At 35.5% G+C, this 20,806-nt stretch overlaps 3 protein-coding genes across 3 annotated transcripts; 1 reads left to right on the top strand and 2 right to left on the bottom strand.

Moving 5' to 3' along the window:
* Positions 1-222: 222 nt before the first annotated feature.
* Positions 223-3,648, bottom strand: LOC114245350 (uncharacterized). Its single transcript, XM_028177492.2, has 6 exons — positions 3,423-3,648; positions 3,070-3,270; positions 1,778-1,935; positions 1,311-1,508; positions 1,147-1,240; positions 223-514 (listed from the first exon to the last, which is right to left on the bottom strand). Exons 1-6 carry the CDS (start codon positions 3,517-3,519, stop codon positions 243-245), a joined length of 1,020 nt encoding a protein of 339 aa, XP_028033293.2. The 5' UTR covers positions 3,520-3,648; the 3' UTR covers positions 223-242.
* Positions 3,649-5,240: 1,592 nt separating this feature from the next.
* LOC114245415 (developmentally-regulated GTP-binding protein 2) lies at positions 5,241-11,607 on the top strand. Its single transcript, XM_028177575.2, has 8 exons — positions 5,241-5,765; positions 6,313-6,473; positions 6,955-7,125; positions 7,424-7,567; positions 8,322-8,429; positions 9,065-9,222; positions 9,671-9,797; positions 10,398-11,607. Exons 1-8 carry the CDS (start codon positions 5,702-5,704, stop codon positions 10,557-10,559), a joined length of 1,095 nt encoding a protein of 364 aa, XP_028033376.1. The 5' UTR covers positions 5,241-5,701; the 3' UTR covers positions 10,560-11,607.
* A 3,439-nt stretch (positions 11,608-15,046) lies between these two features.
* On the bottom strand, positions 15,047-19,371 carry EMC3 (ER membrane protein complex subunit 3). Its single transcript, XM_028177553.2, has 5 exons — positions 19,100-19,371; positions 18,709-18,847; positions 17,921-18,038; positions 17,102-17,263; positions 15,047-16,386 (listed from the first exon to the last, which is right to left on the bottom strand). Exons 1-5 carry the CDS (start codon positions 19,246-19,248, stop codon positions 16,217-16,219), a joined length of 738 nt encoding a protein of 245 aa, XP_028033354.1. The 5' UTR covers positions 19,249-19,371; the 3' UTR covers positions 15,047-16,216.
* Positions 19,372-20,806: the final 1,435 nt, after the last annotated feature.

Consider the following 20,806-nt stretch of genomic DNA (forward strand, 5'->3'; position numbering starts at 1 on the left):
TGTTAATCAAGAATTTAATTAAAACAATTTTTACGGCTTAATCACGCGATTTTTCATCGTCTTGTATTCGAAGTTTCGTTTGTACTACTTGTATAGATACTTGTATAGAGTCATGGACGATAGCCAAAATTATAAAAGTGAGATTAAACCGTAAACTAAATTTTAATTAACTTTGCAAGTTGTAGACATAATCTAAAACATAATCTAAAACAAACGTCTAAAACTGATTGAAAACGTACTTTTTATTTTAATATTAGAGTAAAAACGTAAACTAAAGCAAGAGGAACAGATTTTTTTATTGCATTAGCATCTTGTTTGGCGATTTGAGAAGTGTCGAGACTGGTTCTCAATTGTACCCTTATGATGTACATGCGGCGCGCCTCTGGGTTCATTCTTAGTATTTGTTGCTTCGTGAAATATTCCAATTTATCTTGATGTATCATTTCCATTATGTGTTTGCTTATGGCTGGGATCGCTTCAAGCCTGATTGAACTGATCGATTCTTTAGGTACACCTGTTAGTTGTGCAACTCTTGAATAGAATGAAATGACGAGGAATATTTTTCAATATTAGTCTAAGCATACCTAATCAACGTAATATGGTGATAGGTTGGGTAGTTCTGGGTTTTTTTAAAGTGGCATCTGACCAAACAAGGTGTTGTTTATATTTATGGATGAGGTGTATTACGTAATCTCCATCTGGCAGTTTGTTACTACTTTTATTAGTGAAAGACCCTCGGCCCTATACGTAGCTGAAATTTGTTATGTAGGTACATAAAGGTCCACGGTCAATAGATTAGCGGTAGCAAGGGAAAAGTAGACTAAAAGAAATACGGCAAAAATCCGAATCGCCCTAACGCTATATTCTAAATAAGTTGAATAAATACAAGTTCCAAACCATAACAACAACATTACCGTCAGTAAGCTGAAAGAAGGACCGACATCAAGTAAGATCTTCAATATGGCGATCTTCTCAAACTACAAAAAACGCCAACGCCATGCTGGCAATACTTACCTAAACTACTAAACCTCGTTCAAAAATACTATTATTCAATACTTAATTACAGAGGCTATTCCAGACAATCCCGCGAACAAAACTATGTTAAATGGGAAGGAACGAAATTATATTTTGTCTTTAGGTACTTACAAATGAAAAGAACATCCAGTTTTGTGATTTCATGCGATGACCATTTGTACGGCTTGCCATAGGCATTTTTATGTGTCGCTAAGTTATAAAGAGTCTAAAACATTAAACCATACCTTACATATTATTAATTTCGGCATTTAACGAATACAATAATTCCTTGTTACCTTCGTTTGGTTAACGGAACACAAGCTAAGCTTCTTAAAAATTTCTACGTCGATCTTTTTAAACACAGCCGGGGTAATTTTGCTTATTATATGCGCCGGGAAACCGCATATTAGGTATCCCAGTTCGTTTATGTAATCACTATCCTCATACCACATGTCGCCATAGTAACGTCTATACGAAGCCGCAAGTATACCGTACTGGAAAGGAAATAAATATTAAATCACCTTATATGATTATTAAGGTAATTTTGTATGCCTATCTATTCACTTCGTTTTGCCTTAATCAAATAAATTTAGTCTCTGTCGTGTAAGAGTATGGTTTGATTTTGATTGGCATACATGGGCACGTGCGCACTTCCACCCCAATTCTACGTGGACACCACTTCGGTGGAAACCTATAGACAATATTTACACTCTTAAAACCGTAGTCACGTTGCGTTACCGGGGTACGAAACCGACAAAATTACCTTTCGCGAGTGCAAGCCCAAGTTGTGATTCGCAAAAAAACTAAGAACGCTTTTATCTCCAAAATTTACATAATATAAATCTTCTTCTGGTACAAAATTCAGGAGAGGTCCGAGTGCTAAGTACTCTCGACTATAGAGGAAAGCAGCGGTCTTACCGTCTGAAATATTTTACCCGTTATGTACATACATGGCGATCAATCCCGTCGCGTATTTTAATTTATTAGTGCGAAAGACTAATAATATTATATCTATACTTCTATACTATCTATATTTCTATACTTACATTATAAGAGGAAAGATTTGTTTGTATTGAATAGGCTTCGAAACTACTGAACCGATTTGAAAAATTATTTCACTGTTTGGAAGCTACACTATTCCCGAGTGACATAGGCTATAATCTTTTTTGCAAAAAATTAGGAATCTTTACTAAAACTCCAATAATGTAACCCAAGGTGAAATTACCTAATATATTCTTTACATCGCGTGCCCTGCGATAACTATTGATGACAACAACTTTGTAAAATACATTATTATTTACAAAAATTGTCGCGACAGCATATGTCTAACCATTATAGTTATGCCGCACTAAGTTTTCTTTTATTTTAAAAAATAAAACACCAAAAATAAAATATCGTTTACAGTTCTGTGACTTCTGTGACAGAAGTTCTGACTCAATAAACTCAATGGCTTTCGTTTTGTATGTAAGACCTTTTTACGAAAATTAGAATAATAATAAAAGATATAAAAAATATATCATCTAAATTAAAATAAAAGTTCGTTAAAATAATAATATTCGAACTATATTTATAATTTTATTTTTTAGTAACCTGACGCAACTAGAAGGGTTGATGTGTGTGTATTATAATTTGTAATTTTGAAATTTTTGTTAAAGATCCAAGCGCAGCTGGATCGGGCCGCTAGTTGCTACATAAAACTGTCCACTGACACTTCAATTCTTAGATAATTTTTCGATGGCCACAAGATAGGATTGTCTCTTATTCCGTGGGTCATAAGACCCACTTATTACCCCAGACCATTATTATGATTTTCTGGTCTGGTACCTACCGAAGAACTAAGAAAAAATACCAATAGGTTTTTTATTGCCATGGATATGGGATGGGATGGATGTACATATTTATCGCGAGGATGTTTGCTTTAAATAGTCACCGCGTTCCGCCATAATATCATATGCTTGAGTTTCCAATGCAGCAACAATAAAAGCCATGCCTTTGTTTATACAAATAAAGAAAATTTAAACATTTTAATTTCTCATTATTATTTCTAATAGATACCTGTGATCAAGTCCCATATTAAAATAGTCCGTGATATCGGAATCAAATGTTTTTTAGTGAAAGTCAAAATGTGCAACAAACTTTCAGCATCTATTCTCATGAACGAGCTTACGGGTCCAAAGAAAATCATATTCATGGAATTCTCCATTTTGATTCGACTGTCCATTTCATCGTAAAAGTCGTCATAAAAATGTATATTTTCTGAAATCATATTAAAATAGAATTCCTCCGTTATTAATTTTATCAAATTTAACTATTTCAGCCATGACAGAATGTGCATTTTTAGTTTTGGATGAGATCATAATCGCTACTAGTGCCTTTAGTCTATCAAAGTAATGTTAAATCTTCAGTGCCTTGTTCTGCAAGAGCGATCATAGAGTTCTTATCGTCTTCATAGTCGATCACCATATTTTCAATGGATTTCGTGTATTGTATGCTCTCGTGAACCATCGTGATACAGCTATATTGAAACAAAAATAAAATTTCATCACATACTCGAACTAAGTGTTAAGTTGGTAGTACATTAAAATCAAGCACCCTAATATTGAGTCACGGTTTTTATCATTTGCTTATTTGATTTCAATGTCAAATTACTAGCCCAAATATATTAAAATAATGATCCTCGTTGACGAGTTGCTCCCTCTCATCCTTAAGGATCAACGTGACCTCAACTAGTAGAGTTAAAATAAAACAATTTACCATAAAATACAAATCAAATTATATCCAGGAATCATTTAACACGTATTCAATCTAATTGTAATTGATATTTCAATTTTCGTGAATAAAATATTTGTTACAAATAACGAGAAGGCTGTGAAATAAACTCCAATCTTAAAATCAACCTTTAGGTAGATCTACTTGTAAGTAGGTACGTACTTTCGTTACAAATAAGTAAAATCTGGCAATCACCTAATCTGTTTCCAAGTTTAGATATCAGGCAATAAACTAAAACAAAAAAATTTTCGCATCAATTTTTTTCATAATTGTATCTTGTTAATATGACGGTAGCCGGTTTTTTTTTTTTTATTGCTTAGATGGGTAGACTAGCTCACAGCCCACCTGGTGTTAAGTGGTTACTGAAGCCCATAGACATCTACAACGTAGACGCCACCCACCTTGAGATACAAGTTCTAAAGTCTCAGTATAGTTACAACGGCTGTCCTACCCTTCAAACCGAAACGCATTACTGCTTCACGGCAGAAATAGGCATGGCGGTGGTATCTATCCGCGCGGACTCACAAGTGGTCCTGCCACCAGTAATTACGCAAATTATAATTTTGCGAGTTTGATTTTTATTACACGATGTTATTCCTTCACCGTGGAAGTCAATCGTAACATTTGTTGAGTACGTATTTCATTAGAAAAATTGGTACCCGCCTGCGGGATTCGAACACCGTTGCATCGCTTCAACACGAATGCACCGGACGTCTTATCCTTTAGGCTACGACGACTCTGAAATTATTTAACAGTAAAGCCATATTTCTCGCCACCGTTTTAAGCAAGCCATCCTTTTTAAGTCTAGTGATAACATTTAAATTCATTAATCTATGCAATATAATTTCAGTTGGTTTTTACTGGTAGTAGGGTGTATTGTATGCCTACATAGGTATTTTATTCGCTTCTACCTATTTCTATTGAATTTTTTTTGAGTTAGGTTATTATAAACAATGGATGGGAATGGTCCGTCTACCTTTGACGACATTTTATCCGATAGGCAGTCCCTACTTAAACGAGAAATGTTGACGAGGACAAGAACTCGTCTCATTTTCATATAGTCTCCAGATTAATACTCAAATCTAAGCAAAGTTATTTCAACTTGTAGTTAACTTCAGAATCACGGGCATTGTGTTGGCACTAAATTTGATCTTGCCTGAATTTAATTAACGTGTAGACTGTAAGACCCACCTTGTATTATAGGCTTTGTAATTGAACAGACAGAAGCCTGACTATCTTACTTTTTACTAAAATAAATGATAAAAAATAATTAAGACTGGTATCAGCTAAACCAGTTTGCTAACTGCACGAATTTCAAACCAGTAATAAGGGAAAAAATAAGAAGGCGATTAAAAAAATATATTCAATTTGATAGAAACAGTGAGGAGGAGTATATAGCAATCACTTGAGAAGTTCAGTAAATCCATTTCTACCATACCAGAATAAATTTTCATGCCAAATCGGCAGGGTTATAAAATGTTTGCTATGTCTTAATTGACCTGAGACAACAAAGGCTTTTTCTCAAACAACATTTGCCAAAAAAGACAAAAGGATGTGAAAATATAATTCTAAGTATATTTTGATATTACGGCGGTTCCAACAAAATATTTAAAAAGGGTCACTAATGAAAATAGTGCGTTTTTTGGTTTTTGACAATTGACAGCACCATTTTGAATTTGACATTTTTGACAATGGTGCGTCTAACCTATATATCCTAACCTTACCCACTTCTTTGTCGTAGACGATTATAATAAACATAATTATATTTTGGATAGGCATTACATAAAATTTAAGAATCTGTATAGTTTTTTCGTATGAAATGATTGATACTGTGAATTCTGTTTTAATTAAGTAGCCGAAAAACATTATCCATTAACTGACTGCGTGGTAAATAGTTGTCAGATAAACTCGCCGAATCATGGGGATTTTAGAGAAAATATCAGAAATTGAGAAAGAAATCGCGAGAACACAGAAAAATAAAGGTAAAAAAACTACAAACATGAAATTATTGTAATCAGATACAAACCATAATCGAAGTTTATAGGAAAAAGAAGTTTCAAATTACAAACATCAAATGAAATTATGTATGTGGATCATCGATAACAAGTGAAACGTCCCTTTGGTCATAAATAATAAAAAATTAAACGGAGTATTCTATAAGTTCTCATTTAAAGTTTAATTGGGTTTAAAGTTACTTGCAAAATGGTATACTTTAAAACATCCTTAAAAAATATTATATTTTTCAGAATAATTTCAATGATATATTTTTTTTAATAATCACCACTCGTGCTTGACATCAGTTTTCTTAATTGTATATCTTCATTGATGCTATTAATGAATGAAGAATTACAGGAAAATATACTTTTTGAGCTGAAGTAACTTGCTTAAAAAAGTTATTTGTGAAAAACTTATTGCAGTTGTATTTATATAATCAATGGGCTTGTTCCCCCATCGACAGCAATAAAAATCACAAAGTATTTATTAACATTGCCTTTATTTAATTTAAATTATTGTTCATATATTTTTCAGCTACTGAATATCACTTGGGTCTCTTAAAAGCCAAATTAGCAAAATATAGATCACAGTTGCTGGAACCTTCAAAAAAAGGCGGAGACAAAGGTGAAGGTTTCGATGTACTAAAGTCTGGTGATGCTCGAGTTGCTTTGATAGGCTTTCCTTCTGTGGGTAAGGTAAGAAATGTTGTCATAGCATGAAAGGTTGTATCTCTAATTTAATAAATAAAATGATTATTGCTGATGAATGAATTCAGTTGTTGTGAAATGATGAGCCCATAGATATCACAAGATAAATTTTATCATTTGTTTCTACCAGCATACTGCCACCTGGTTGTCCTGCCTTTAAAATAGGAACGTATAATTGCTTTGTGGGCAGAATAGGTAGGTAGGTTGTCCTGTCGTCAAAAAATAACAGAAAATATGCTATATATAATAGATTTAGAATTTAAATTATATTATTAGAATATAGTGCGAAACATAGCTTTATTGTTATATATCTTCTATTTTTCAGTCATAACAAAACTATAACTGAAACATATCATACGCATAATCATCTATTTTAATCTAACTTGATGAACCTTTAAAGTACATAATTAAATATAGATTATGTTCTTTCTACATCATAGAATATATTCTGAAAAACTTAAATTTTCAGTCAACCCTTTTATCGACCCTCACTCACACACATTCAGAAGCAGCAAGTTATGAATTCACAACACTGACATGTATACCTGGAGTTATAGAATATCGAGGTGCCAACATACAATTGCTAGATTTGCCTGGGATTATTGAAGGTGCTGCTCAGGGCAAAGGTAGAGGAAGACAGGTAACTCAAACCACTGACTCCATTTAAATAGATTTTTGAAATACTTGTAAAATTTTGTTCTTGTTTCATACTAAAATTCTAATGTAAAGACAGTAATACTTGGTACCTAATTGGAAATTGGTGGCTGCAGTTGAAATATATGTGGCTATTGTGTTCAAGTAAAATTTTCCTCTTGCCACACCGGTTTAACCAACTAGTTAATAAGCTGTTAATGTCAATGACCCCAGAGAGTAACCACCAGTGCCAGGATCTATTACAAGTGGTACGATTCAACTGAAACTATTATTTTTAAAAACAGGTTATAGCCGTAGCACGTACTGCAGACTTGGTATTAATGATGCTGGATGCTACAAAACCGTATGTGCACAGACAACTTCTAGAAAAAGAATTAGAGAGTGTCGGCATCCGTCTGAACAAACCTAAACCTAATATTTATTTTAAGGTATGTGTTATACTTTATTTTAAAGTTGTACCTTAATAGTAAAGTAGTTAGTTATAGTTAGAACTATTAATTTTATATTCAGGGTTTGTCAGATTTATTTTCAAAGATAATAACAAAATAACTTAAGTGAACAAAAGCAGAAAACAATTTTAACTGGCCAACTTAAATGTAATTAATTTTCATTATATACTAATTTAAAAGTACAGCATTTATATTTTTCGGGCCCACGAAATCGACCACTAATGGACATGACATGAAACAGTATCCACTCAAAAGAGTGCAATCTGACCACTAAATGTGGTTTATAATTAGAATAAAAAGTTAAACTTAAATCTTTGAAATACTCTCCTGTCTAGAATTCACTTACTATAGATGTATATTGTTTCTGTACATTCAAAGAGTATTTTTAAAAGTCCAGTTTTTTATTCAGTTGTTACTTTGTAATTTTTATGTTAAGAAATTTGTCAGTTTTGATATTTCTAGAATTTTGTATGTTTACCCAAAAATTGGAAGTATATGACTCCAAAGATTAATTCAATCCCTAGTCTCGGGTTTATTAGTTCTACGACAATATAATGTAGAAATTAGGTAAGTTCAAGATGTGAAATCTAAGTCTAGTTAATTTGAACACAACTCTAATTGTAATTTTCAAACTGGAGTTAAAATTATGAGTCATTATCACATAAACAGTAGTTATAACATAAAAAATTGTCAGAAACTATAATTACCTCAAAAATAATTCATTAACTTACAGGTGAAAAAAGGTGGTGGCTTATCATTTAACTCAACTTGTCAACTAACTAAAATTGATGAGAAAATGGTGCAAATGATCTTACATGAATACAAGATATTTAATGCTGAGGTATGTAGTATATAGTCATTACCTACAAAGGCAAACCTAGGTATAAGACCATTAGACCACCATTCGATATTCAACATAGCCCAGTCTTGATTATGCATATTGGAAACCCAGGACACGAGAACAAATACAAACTAAACCCTGAATCTTTAATAAAAGTTCAGACTCTGACTGAGAATAGTTTCAATAGTTACTAAACACTGACTGAATACGGGCATCATAAGTTTGATCCCTTGTTTTCCTACTAAAACTGGTTTCACTTGGATTTGATGTATTTACATATTGAAGAGTGCGCTTATGCCAGTAATATGTATGCCACTCTTGACAGCTGTTGCAATTTTGAAACTAGGCAAATACTATTATGTGAAATGTGTTCAAAGGAGGGGTAAACATTGGTAACCTGACAAATCAGTGGACGGCTGCCAGCTTATTTACTGTATAAGACAAAAGCTGGTGGTACCTATTCATATGGGCACGCAATGTACGCTCTACTAATCACAATTGGACAAATGTTTTTAAATTCTTAGCTCATTTCATTTTATTACGCAATAATGTCCTTCGTAGTAGTTAGGTGTAGTACAAAATTTGTGTTTTTAGAATATAATTTAGTACCCTCAGTTTTAATAAAAAAAACGCAGGTTCTGTTCCGTGAAGACTGCACACCGGACGAGCTCATAGATGTTATACTCGCGAACAGAGTGTACCTGCCCTGCCTCTACGTCTACAACAAGATAGATCAGATCTCCATCCAGGAAGTCGACAGGATAGCGAGACAACCGCATTCTGTAGTCGTTAGGTGAGCTGTACTTTGCTTAGATTTAGTTCTTATTCAACCAAAATACCAATAAGAAGACAAAGTTAGCAACTAGAAACGATTGAGAGAACTTAATAATTTGTTTTATCTCCAAATTGTATAAAATATTCAAGGTTCATATTCAAAATTTAATTAAGACTTTTTAAATTCATGTGGTTTGTATCTATTTCTTGTATCTTTTATCATTGTATCTATCTCTTTGTCACTGACCTCTTGAACGACTTTAAACTTATTCAGTTCTCTTATTTTATTTATGTAGGTCAAATTTAAAATTCACTTACGATTTTAATCACCCTCACCCCTCCGTTAATTGGATATTGTAGGTGATGCTGTGATTAGTTTCCAGAATTTTGTATATTAAGAGCAGAATAACTGCTGGGCCTACTAGTAAATCACAAAAAATATTTATTCGTTTTGTATTTTATTCCAGTTGTAATATGAAACTGAATTTGGATTATCTGCTAGAGATACTCTGGGAATATCTGTCTCTTATCAGGGTATATACCAAAAAGCCTGGACAGCCCCCAGATTTTGATGATGGACTTATCCTGAGAAAGGTGAATTGTTTAATTATTTCCTATTTATTTTACATGATAACTGAGTAGGTTTTTTTTACACCTGGAGTGTTGATAAAATATAGTTTACATACTTAAAAAAAATTAACCACAGAGTTAAAATTTTCCCTTTTTTTTCGTGCCGGGTGCCAAACCTCCTACGGGGTCACCGCACCTAGTGGTCATGTGGGACTTCACGATCTGCAAGTGTTGGGAGCAGACTGCGGGCCCAAGGAATTTTAGGACCAAGTTCAAATTTCCCCTAACTTAACATTTTATCATCATCCTTGGGTGAGCCTTAGCCTGGTCCAGTATGTCTCTCCAGACTGCTCTGTTCAGGGCTTTCTCCTTCCAGTTCCTGACACTGATAACTTTGAGGTCGCGCTCCACGCCATCCAACCATCGGAGTTTGGGTCTGTCACGACTTCTGCGGCCCTCTGGTTTGCCATAGAGCAGTTGTATTGGCATTCTGGTATTCTCCATTCGAACCACATCTCCTGCCTATCGTAGGCGTCCAATTTTTATTACTTAATTAATAATTAACTTAAAATTTTGCATTACAATAATTTTAGTTTCTGTATTAATTTCTGAGTATGATTCCAGGGTGTGACCGTAGAGCACGTCTGCCACTCCATCCACCGGACCCTGGCCGCCCAGCTGAAGTACGCGCTGGTGTGGGGCACCAGCACCAAGTACTCGCCGCAGCGCGTCGGCATCAACCACACCGTCAACGATGAAGATGTCGTCCAACTTATCAAGAAATAACCTCACGCGTGTCGTATTGTTCACCCACGATCGATTGATTTCATTTTGACAACCATTTTAAACCTTACATCGTTCAATTTTAATAAGCAACTGCCATTAATAAAAACACTGCTGAAAGTTTGTTAATTAAATTAAAATTATCATTAAATCAGTACTGTTGTGAAAATTTTATTATAATACAGTAAAAGGACAACTAGAGATAATTATACTTTGAAAATTGCTGCTCGACATTGCTTTACAAAACTTCAGTGACCGCCATTTCATTATTGATGACGTAATTTGTGGGGCATAATAAACGAGTTATACTATATAAAACGATTGGCCACATCTGAAAACCACGTTTGGTAAATTAAATAGCCTAGCGTGAAGAACGAATGCAAAATATTAGAATTTATTAGATTTCATTCAAGGGTTCAATTCCCACTTCGGGCTATTATATGAGGAACCAGTTTATTATTTGAAACACATGTAATTATGTTATAGATCCCTGGTTCCTATAGTAAAATGAACCAAGTTAATTCTTGTATTCATACACCTATTTTTTAGTTTGTCTATGTTGTATTTACTACGAATAATATATTTGATTAACATTGATATTGAAAAGACCAAGGTATAATAACCAAGAGGTATAGAAAAGTTTTGTCTTAACGAAACAGAATGCTAAAGAAAATACTAGGATGATTTAACTATAACAAAACGTTATGCAAGATGATTTTTCATTAATCTTTGGTTTTAAGTTTTGAATGTCCAATAAATAAATAGGCTGAATTATAGACAATAATAATACTGATTCGATTCGTTGTAAATGTTATAGATACGCGTTTTTTTTTTTTAATTTGCTGTTCAATTGATTTTGTTAATTAGAATTTCGCGTCTCGATCGTAAAAGTTAAATTTCTTGGGACATTATTTTTAAATAGTAATTTGAACGTTTCCATTTCCCGTTAGTGCCTGTGCCGAGAGCCATACAAGTTTGTTTTGGTGTTTGTACAGTTCATAATGTATATATTACTCATTTTTAAGCATTGAAATATATTGTTTTGAATGAATTCGCCCGTGTATGTTTTCTATTGCCCGTGTTAAGTCGACGAGCTCACTGTACCAGTGCGAGTTTTTTATCGTTCTCGATAGCGTAAAAGTTAACCCAATTTTGTATGCAGTTGGAACAGCGCCCCTAGCGGCAAACGCACGCAAACGATCCCATTCGATACAAATATGAGCTAACTTTTACGCTATCGAGAACGTTAAAAAGCTGGCATTAAGCACGCTGATGGTTAACGGACCCGGGAACTTCATAATGTTAGCTCCGTTAGCCGTCCGCTTGCATAGTGTGAGATCGAAGTTTCAATATAGTAGTGTGTCTTACCATTAAAAAACTGAACAAGCCGCGGCTCACGTTACGGCCTGCCAGTAATTATGCATATTTATGTCGTGGAACAAAAAGCGATTTGGTTTAAGCGACATTTTTGCAACTTTACAGGAAGATTAAAATTTAGAAAAAGATAACAAAAAAAATTTACTAAATTCTTTTAAAAAATATAAAAATTAAATTTACTTACTCAATTAAAAACATCGAACTGTCGATGCTAATACCAAATAAAACGCACCTTTAATTGCAAAGATAAATGTCGCCTAAACGAAATAGACTTTCACCCCTCGAAAAAAAAATTTTTTTTTCGTATACTATTATTATACTACGTTAATTATACGCTGTTGAGATCGTGAACTCGGCTTTGCTTAGAAAAAAATGTATCTATTTTGTGGAATTTAAGCACCAGCATGGATAAGACGACGGAGCGCTCGCGTCCAATGACGCGACTGTGTCGGTATTCAAGCCCCGCAGGCAGGTACCTATAAGCCGCGCCAATAAAGAAACGAATCGAAAATGGCGTCTATGTACCTGCACTGACAGATGGTAGGGTCAACAAATAAAAAGATAGAAAATTATTGTAAAAAAATATAAAAAAACAAATGAAAATGTACTTTACTTTATGCCCTGGCAGAGGGGAAGGTGTCTCATCTGGGATGCAACTTGCGTAGACACTTTTGCTGCTAGTCATCTAAGGCGCACAACTCGAAAGTGAAAAAACTCGAAATCAACAACAAAGTCAGACTTGATACTTTTTTTGTATGCAGTACGCACCGTGTGCGACTAAAGACAGCAATAGTTTAGAGGGAGAGCGCATGTTCGCCGCCGCCTTTTTTTTTTTTTTTTTTTCCTACCTAAGCTGAGAGCCTTGAGAGGCTATGTCAGCGTAACCCTAACTTTTGTAGGTGAGCTCACGGGGCTCAAACCTGATGACGTTGCTAACACGAACCCTAGCAAGAGTCGTGCTTCGCAGAATCTACCACCGGATCGGAAACGCGACCCACTGAGAAGATCCGGCGAGAAACTCAGTGGGCTGTGTCTGAGAGTTAATTTACTCGTCGAGCCCTTCGTCGCAAGCGACGGGTTCGACGAGAACGGTGACCTGTGCTTGAATTACCTAAAAGCACCGTTAGTGGATCGGGCGGATCGTCGCCGCCATATTAGATTCGTTTCTTTATTGGCGCGGCTTATACCAATTTTAGCTGAAGCATGTTCACGAATGACTCGCACGGTGAAGGAACGATATCAGGTAATAAAGATCAAACTCGCAAATATTATAAATTGCGTAAATGCTATACGATCGAGACCTCAAGGCATAAGTTGCTCACTGAGTTTCTCGCCGGATCTTCTCAGCGGGTCGCGATTCCGAGCCGGTGGTAGACTGCGAACAATGCTCTTGCTAGGGCTAGCGTTAGCAAATTCTCTGAGATTCTCGGAGTTCTTCTGAGCCCGTGAGCTCACCTACCCGTCGGGGTGTAACTCGAATACCCTCTTACCAGCGAATAGGTAGGGGAACAAAACTTGGTCGGCATTAACGTTGTGATGTGTACTGGCTTCAGTAACCACTTAACGCAAAGCAAGCCGCCTCACACGAGTACAGCGGCTGCTTTATTCTTTAAGCCAAAATGTAAAGTACGTGCGTACACGTCAAGGCTTTGGCAAACTCATTTGTATACAACGAGATTGGGATATCTTCTGCTCCCAGATATGTCAGTTTTTCTATGAAACTCCGAACACGTATGTAACATAATAATAAAATGTAAAATCTCTGGTAATAATTGATTTTTCAAATGCGTTCAATGCCGTCAATCACGATATCCTCCTATCTATTTTGTCCCATATTATGATTTTTTTTTTTCTTCCGGGACGCCAGCTTTGTACTCGTGTTGATGACACCTCTTCAAGTTGGTGTAGTGTCAACTCTGGCGTGTCCCAGGGCGGTATTTTGTTTCCATTATTATTTTCTATTTTTATAAATTTCTTAACACTTTTCTTAATGATCTTCAGTGTGCGTATCATCTGTATGAGCTTTATAGATAGACGACTGTAGAGTCTATTTCTCAGGCAATAAACCAGTTAAATAGGGATCTGGACTACATATGTATGTAGTTGGTCAACTAAGTTTGGCTTAACCGTGAATCCAACGAAATACCAAGTCATTATATATGCCAAGCCATACGTTTAACTACTATGTCACTCCCATCTATATTCTATAATGGTACAGTGATTCCCCTAAGTTCCGTGGTTATGAACCTAGGCCTTTACATAGACTCCACACTCGACTGGAAAGCTCAAGTATCTTACGTTGGACAAAGAACCTCTGGAATTCTTCGTGCTCTGTATCGCCTCAAGAATTTCTTACCATCAGCGACCAAGACTATGCTAGTACAAGCCTTGATCATCCCTATAATTGATTATGTTGATGTGTGTTATTTTGACCTGAATGCAGACCTTCTTAATAACTGCATTCGATTTATTTTTAATCTTCGTAAATATGATCATATATCTTCCTATCGTGCTCAGCTCAAACTTCTACCGATTCGCCAGCGTCGTAATTTACGTGCACTGACGACTCTTCATTCCTTTCTTATGTCTCCCGAACCTCCTTCCTATCTAACTCCCTATTTTCAAGATCTTCACTCCAGCCATGAGCGGGCCCTACGTTCTCTCAATAGCCTATTAATTCGTTGTCCCACACATAGTTCTAGTTATGTTCGTAACTCTTTCGTCGTGCAATCTGTTCTGCTATGGAATGCGCTTCCTCTCGAGATCAGGACTATTACTAACCGTTGCACGTTTAAGTTAAGTGTTCGGCGAATGTTGTTGGAAAAGTTAGCGGAATCGTCATGAACTTATTAAGATGAAATTTATTAATATATTCCTCTTAATACTGTATAATCTATTATATGTATGTATATGTATATGTGATTTTGTATATATTATATATTTTATATACTATATACTTTTTTGTGTATGTATTCGTAACTTAATATAAATTTCATTGCACCTACCACTATTTACTCTGCACTACCTTACGTTGACTGGTAAAGAATGCCTTAGGCATTAAGTCCGCCAATGTAAATTTTACATGAAGTGTAATAAATATAATAAATAAAAAATTAATAAAATCTCCAGTCAACCCATCAACTTTATTACAACAAATACACAAATTAATACTATCGGCACATTAATCTCTTACTACATATTTGATCATTATCTTACTACATATTTGATCATTATCTTACTACACATTTGACAGTAACAATGTCGTAAAGACTAAACAGTAACATAGATATTTGTACCGACAAATAATTTATTATATTTAATTAATAAATATATATATAGATCAACATTTACATCATTTAAATCAAAAACCAAGTTTTACTATTCAAATTTTTTTTATTGCCCTAGTAGGCAGACGAGCGTACGGCCCACCTGATGGTGAATGGTTACCGTCGCCCATGGACTTCAGCAAAGCCAGGGGCAGAGCCAAGCCGCTGCCTACCCTTAAATGCGGCAGACGAGACTTATATTGCCTTATATTAATAAACTGGCGTGTATACCGCACGGGTAGATATCGCACCCTTCTTATTTCCACCGTAAAGCCATAGGAGAGCAGGGGGTAATCTCAGCCACCGCAAATAGTAACTCGCGTGATGTTACCCATATGTATGTGTTATGTCTGTGTGCGTTTACTAGCCATTCGACAAATACTGACAGTTGAAGTCACCCGACCTCCGGTCATCGTTCTCGTCGAGCCCGTGGCTTGCGACGAATGGCTCGGCGAGTATATTAAACCACAGACGCAGCTCGCTCAGCACGCAACAGTCACCCGCCCCGCTGTTGTTTGTAGACTATCTATACGTGTGTAAGTGGTTCTATAAGTAAAACATTGAATTACGTTTTTTTCATTTATTTATTTCTTAGATGGGCGGACGAGCTCACAGCCCACCTGGTGTTAAGTGGTTACTGGAGCCCATGGACATCTACAACGTAAATGCGCCACTCACCTTGAGATATAAGTTCTAAGATCTCAGTATAGTTACAACGGCTGCCCCACCCTTCAAACCGAAACGCAATACTGCTTCACGGTAGAAATAGGCAGGGTGGTGGTATCTACCCGCGCGGACTCACAAGAGGTCCTACCACCAGTTACATAAAGTGATTAGAATCCCCAGTGTATGTGTCACTATCCATTGATAAAGAAAAAACAATTTTTTGAATACGATTACAAATGTTATTGGTAACCACCATTGAATCTGATAGAGTAGTCTATAAATAAACTAGGATCACTCCGTATTGCTTTGTAATAAGTCTGCTTCGACGTTGGCGAGCGCCCACTTATGTTCGGTGATCTCCAGAGCCTCCCACTCGGCCTTGAAGGCAGCCTTGGGGTCGGGAGGCATCGCCATGGCCGCTCCAGACATCTGCTCTTGCATTATTTTCGACTGATCGGCAGCTGTAAGAGAAATATAATTCATAATTCCAAATTTAAAAACTTTAAATCCGATAACATTTTAACATAAACGATTTTCGGTCCTGTGATCGAAATTCGATCATAATTACTGACGTCTTAAGATTTAGATTCGTTCTGTTATCCTTTGTTTGTCAGTAAGATGTAAAAAACAAACTCATCAAGAACAGGTCATCAAGAAATCTATATAATAAAAATGAATTGTCGTTCGTTAGTCTCGCTAAAACTCGAAAACGGCTGGACCGATTTGGCTAATGTTGGTCTTGAATTATTTGTGGAAGTACAGGGAAGGTTTAAAAGGTCGATAAATATGAAAATGCTCGGAATTTAATAAAAATAACAATTTTGTTTTTCCTTTGATGTGTCCCCCGTCGGACGGATTCCTTTTGTTTGTTTTAAGTTGATTTTATTATACAAAATTTTAGGTCTTTTATTTATCAATTGAAGCACTACGAAGTCTGTCGGGTCAGCTAGTACTAAATAAAAACAATTAAAAAAAAACAGTTTACAAAAAGAATAAAGGTAATTCACCTTTTCTTGTAAAACTGTTTCCCAGCATGTGACAACTATGTAACAACTATGAGCTGTGCTCTCTGTGTAGGTACTGTCTTGTTTAAGTTTGGTACTTATTTAAACTGCACAATAATATCTTATAATTAATATACTAAATATATTTCTCAGTAACTAAATAATTTTTTACCATTATTCTCTCCCAGTACAAGTGCATATATTGTCCTCAAACCGAATACATTGAGGAAATACCATGAAGCTGATGACACCCATGAAGCATCCAGATACGCTAGCTCAACGCCGCGCTGCAGCATCGGCTTGAACCGCAGAGTCAGCGGAAAAGGTACTTTGGCTGTAACAATGTTGTAAATTTCAAGAACATTTTTCAAATTGTCATAACAGAATCGTAATTTCTCAGTTTAGCACTATTTTATTGTATTTGTAAATTGAATAACTGTAAGTATATTATTCTAATGCGAGAGTGAGGTGTCAATCGATTTAGAAGATTTTTGTAAAAAACTATATAATATCATAGACAAGACATAACAATATTATGCTTTTTTACAGTGATAGAAAGGCATATTGTATGCCCATATGGCAGATAGGTATCTATCCTATTTCTGACACAAAGCAGCCATAGGTTGAAGGTCTGAGCAGTCATTGCACAAAGCTACTGAGGCGTTCACCGCATATTTCATGATGGGTGATGACACTATGACATCTAGACTCCAGTCAAAAACACACAATAGAAGAGCAGTGAATTCATTTATCAATCTACAGAATAACAAAAATGCACTAAAATTATGACACAATATTACTTATCATTAGTATTTGCTTTGTATGCTTTGTTTGGAATGCCCTTTTCAATAAGCTTGAATTTGACTGAATAGTATAGACAAACTTAAACTAAAAATGAGCACTGATTTAATTCAGTATTCAATTGTTAAATCATTAAGGGCTATTTCCTCTATAATGTATCTTACTCAAATGTTAATGTACTTTAACTTACTTGTAAGAAAACCACTGAACATCCAATTAATCCATCCCCCGATGACAATCATAGGCAAGACATTTGTCAGATTACCTTTCAACATGTCAGTCATCATGCCTGGATCTGTCATAGGATTCTGTAAGTGTAATGTTTCCACTAGAATAAGGTATTCTAATTTTCAGAAATTAGAGACCATAATAGGACAGTAGGTTTAAAGCTCTATGGCCTATTCATAATTACTTTTGTAAATACATCATTTCTATATTGATAGACTAATTAAAATAGTATTCAACATGTTGCGCCACAATAAGCCTGCCATATGTTTTTCAGAATTACTCTATCTGTAAATGGTTGTCTGGAAGAGATTGTATCTAGTGGGACAGGCCATTGATATATTATGAGTATGAATATGAGTCCACCATTATACCTTGTGGTGGACTCATATTCGAGATTAAACTTTGTTTTGGTGTGCAATAAAATACACTCTACTCATTTACGGTAGGCAGCGACTTAGCTCTGCCCCTGGTCCATGCGCGACGGAAACCACTCACCATCATGTGGGCCGTATGCTTACAAGGGTAATAAAATAATAATAATGTGATTCACATGCCTTCCCTCTTCATGTCTTCTATGTGTAATGATAAACAATTCACTGAGTTCTACAGAACATTGTGTTTCATTTATACTACATGTGTAGGATGTTAGCTTTTTAGGTGTGAAAATTAAATGTTGTATATTCTTGTTTTTACTGACAACATACTTTGAAATGAACTTATAAAATAATAATAGTTCTACTCCTATTTCACCTGTGAAGCAGCAGCTCTTTTCTGTACTTTGAAATAGCCTGTTTCCTCATTGTTAAACCAGTGGCGACGCATAGCAAATGACTGCCTAGGTAGATACTTCCCGTTCTCTCGAAGCAACCTCGCACGTATCATTACTTGACTAAAAATACATTAAAATACACTAGAAAATTTAACAAAATGTATGAGAAACAAAATATTTAATCTTAATAATAATTAAACCAAAATACAGCTCTTAAATTACTGAATGAGATGTACAAATTTCTATATCAGTGTGAACCCAGTTTGATAAGCTCAAAGTGCTTACTGCTCTGTATGGTTTCAGTTCTTTCTACTACACTACAATTTTGAAAATTAACGCGATAAGTTTTTTGCAATTCATGTTATTACTTACCTATCTTGAACCTGAATAAGTTCAATCTTTTTTTGAGAGGACAGTATAAGTGATACATAGTGTCTCACAATTCCAACCAAAAATGTAATTATGACAATGGGTAGAAACACCCAAAATCGGATATTTGGATCTAAAAGTAACTCGGGCATTTGGCTTAGCAGATTCTATATTTCACTTATGTCGTAAGTAATTGATTTTATTTTTTAATATATGAATTTATTAGCCAAAATATTAATTGAAACGACAAGAGTTTAACTCTAGTGCATTTTTTTAAGAGATTTTATGACCTGGTAACTAAGACTTTTAGGTCATGTCTTATTTTATTTATATTCTTATTTTTATGAAAAATGATAATATGGAGTTAAAGGAAATGAAGATGATTAATTTGAAACATTAATCAACTGGAATGAAATTAAATGAAATGGGATGAGATAATATGGGATTAAATATAATCACAGGAAAGTCCTCGAATGCAGGCCACGGATGGGTACCAGGAGCGTGGGGCGACCTCCAACCAGGTGGACCGACGACTTAGTGCGCACGGCAGGATGTCGTTGGATGCGGAAGGCGGAGGACCGCATTATGTAGAAGGCATTGGGGCAGGCCTATGTCCAGCAGTTGGCAGATAAAGGCTGATGATGATGATGATGATGATGACAGTAAAATAAACTTAGATTTTTCAGTGGAGGATCGCGTTAAGCTATGTCCAGTGGCTTTGTTTCATTTTCCCCCATTTGTGCACTTTTACAGATATTAAATAGTCAATAAACCCCCGCTATTACACATTTAAACCTGAAGAAACACTAAACAATCCTGTCATCGTTCTCGCCGAACCCGTCGCTTGCGACGCGACGTAGGGCTCGGCGAGTAAATGAACCCACAGACACAGCTCACTGAGTAGGCAGCGGCTTGGCTCTGCCCTTAGCATTGCTGAAGTCCATGGGTGACGGTAACCACTTACCAGCAGGTGGGCCGTATGCTAAAATATATGCCTAAAAGGGCAATAAAAAAATAAAAATATTTCTGGCCGGATCTTCTCAATGACTCGTTTTCCGATCTGGTGGTAGATTTTGCGAAGCACGGCTCTTGCTAGGGTTCGTGTTAGCAATATCGTCAGGTTTGAGCCTCGTGAGGTCACCTACTAGTAAGGTTACGCTGACATGGTTTCTCTAGACCAGTGGTGTGCAACAATTTTTTAATGGCGGGCCACAAAGTTCAAGAAATTCTAGAGGAGGGCCAGAATTAAAGAAAAAAATTATTTTAAATTTTATATTACATTTTATATTAAGCGTTTTAATAAACAAAATACCTTTTACATTATGCCTTGTTAAGCGTGTGAGACGTGAGGTGTATGATAGATAGGTGAAAAGAATGTTTTTTTTTCCAATAAATACTGTGACAGACTGCCGAAATAATTATAATGATGACAAGTTAATTATGAGATAATGAAACCTCAAAACACCCCTGACGAAATGGAGCTTTCATTAAAAATTCGAAGATTATAAATTATAAACGTCAGATTTTATTTTACGCGCCAATATTCTGACTAGAATATTTAGAATGGATGGACTCTTGGCGGGCCGGATTAAATACTTCCGCGGGCCGAAGCTGACCCGCGGGCCGTACTTTGCCCATCACTGCTCTAGACCATCAACTTAGGTAGGAAGAAAAAAAATACTAAATAGGCAAATTATAAAAAATCACACA

Source organism: Bombyx mandarina, chromosome 17 (genome assembly GCF_030267445.1).
Source record: "Bombyx mandarina strain Sakado chromosome 17, ASM3026744v2".
Taxonomy (NCBI): domain Eukaryota; kingdom Metazoa; phylum Arthropoda; class Insecta; order Lepidoptera; family Bombycidae; genus Bombyx; species Bombyx mandarina.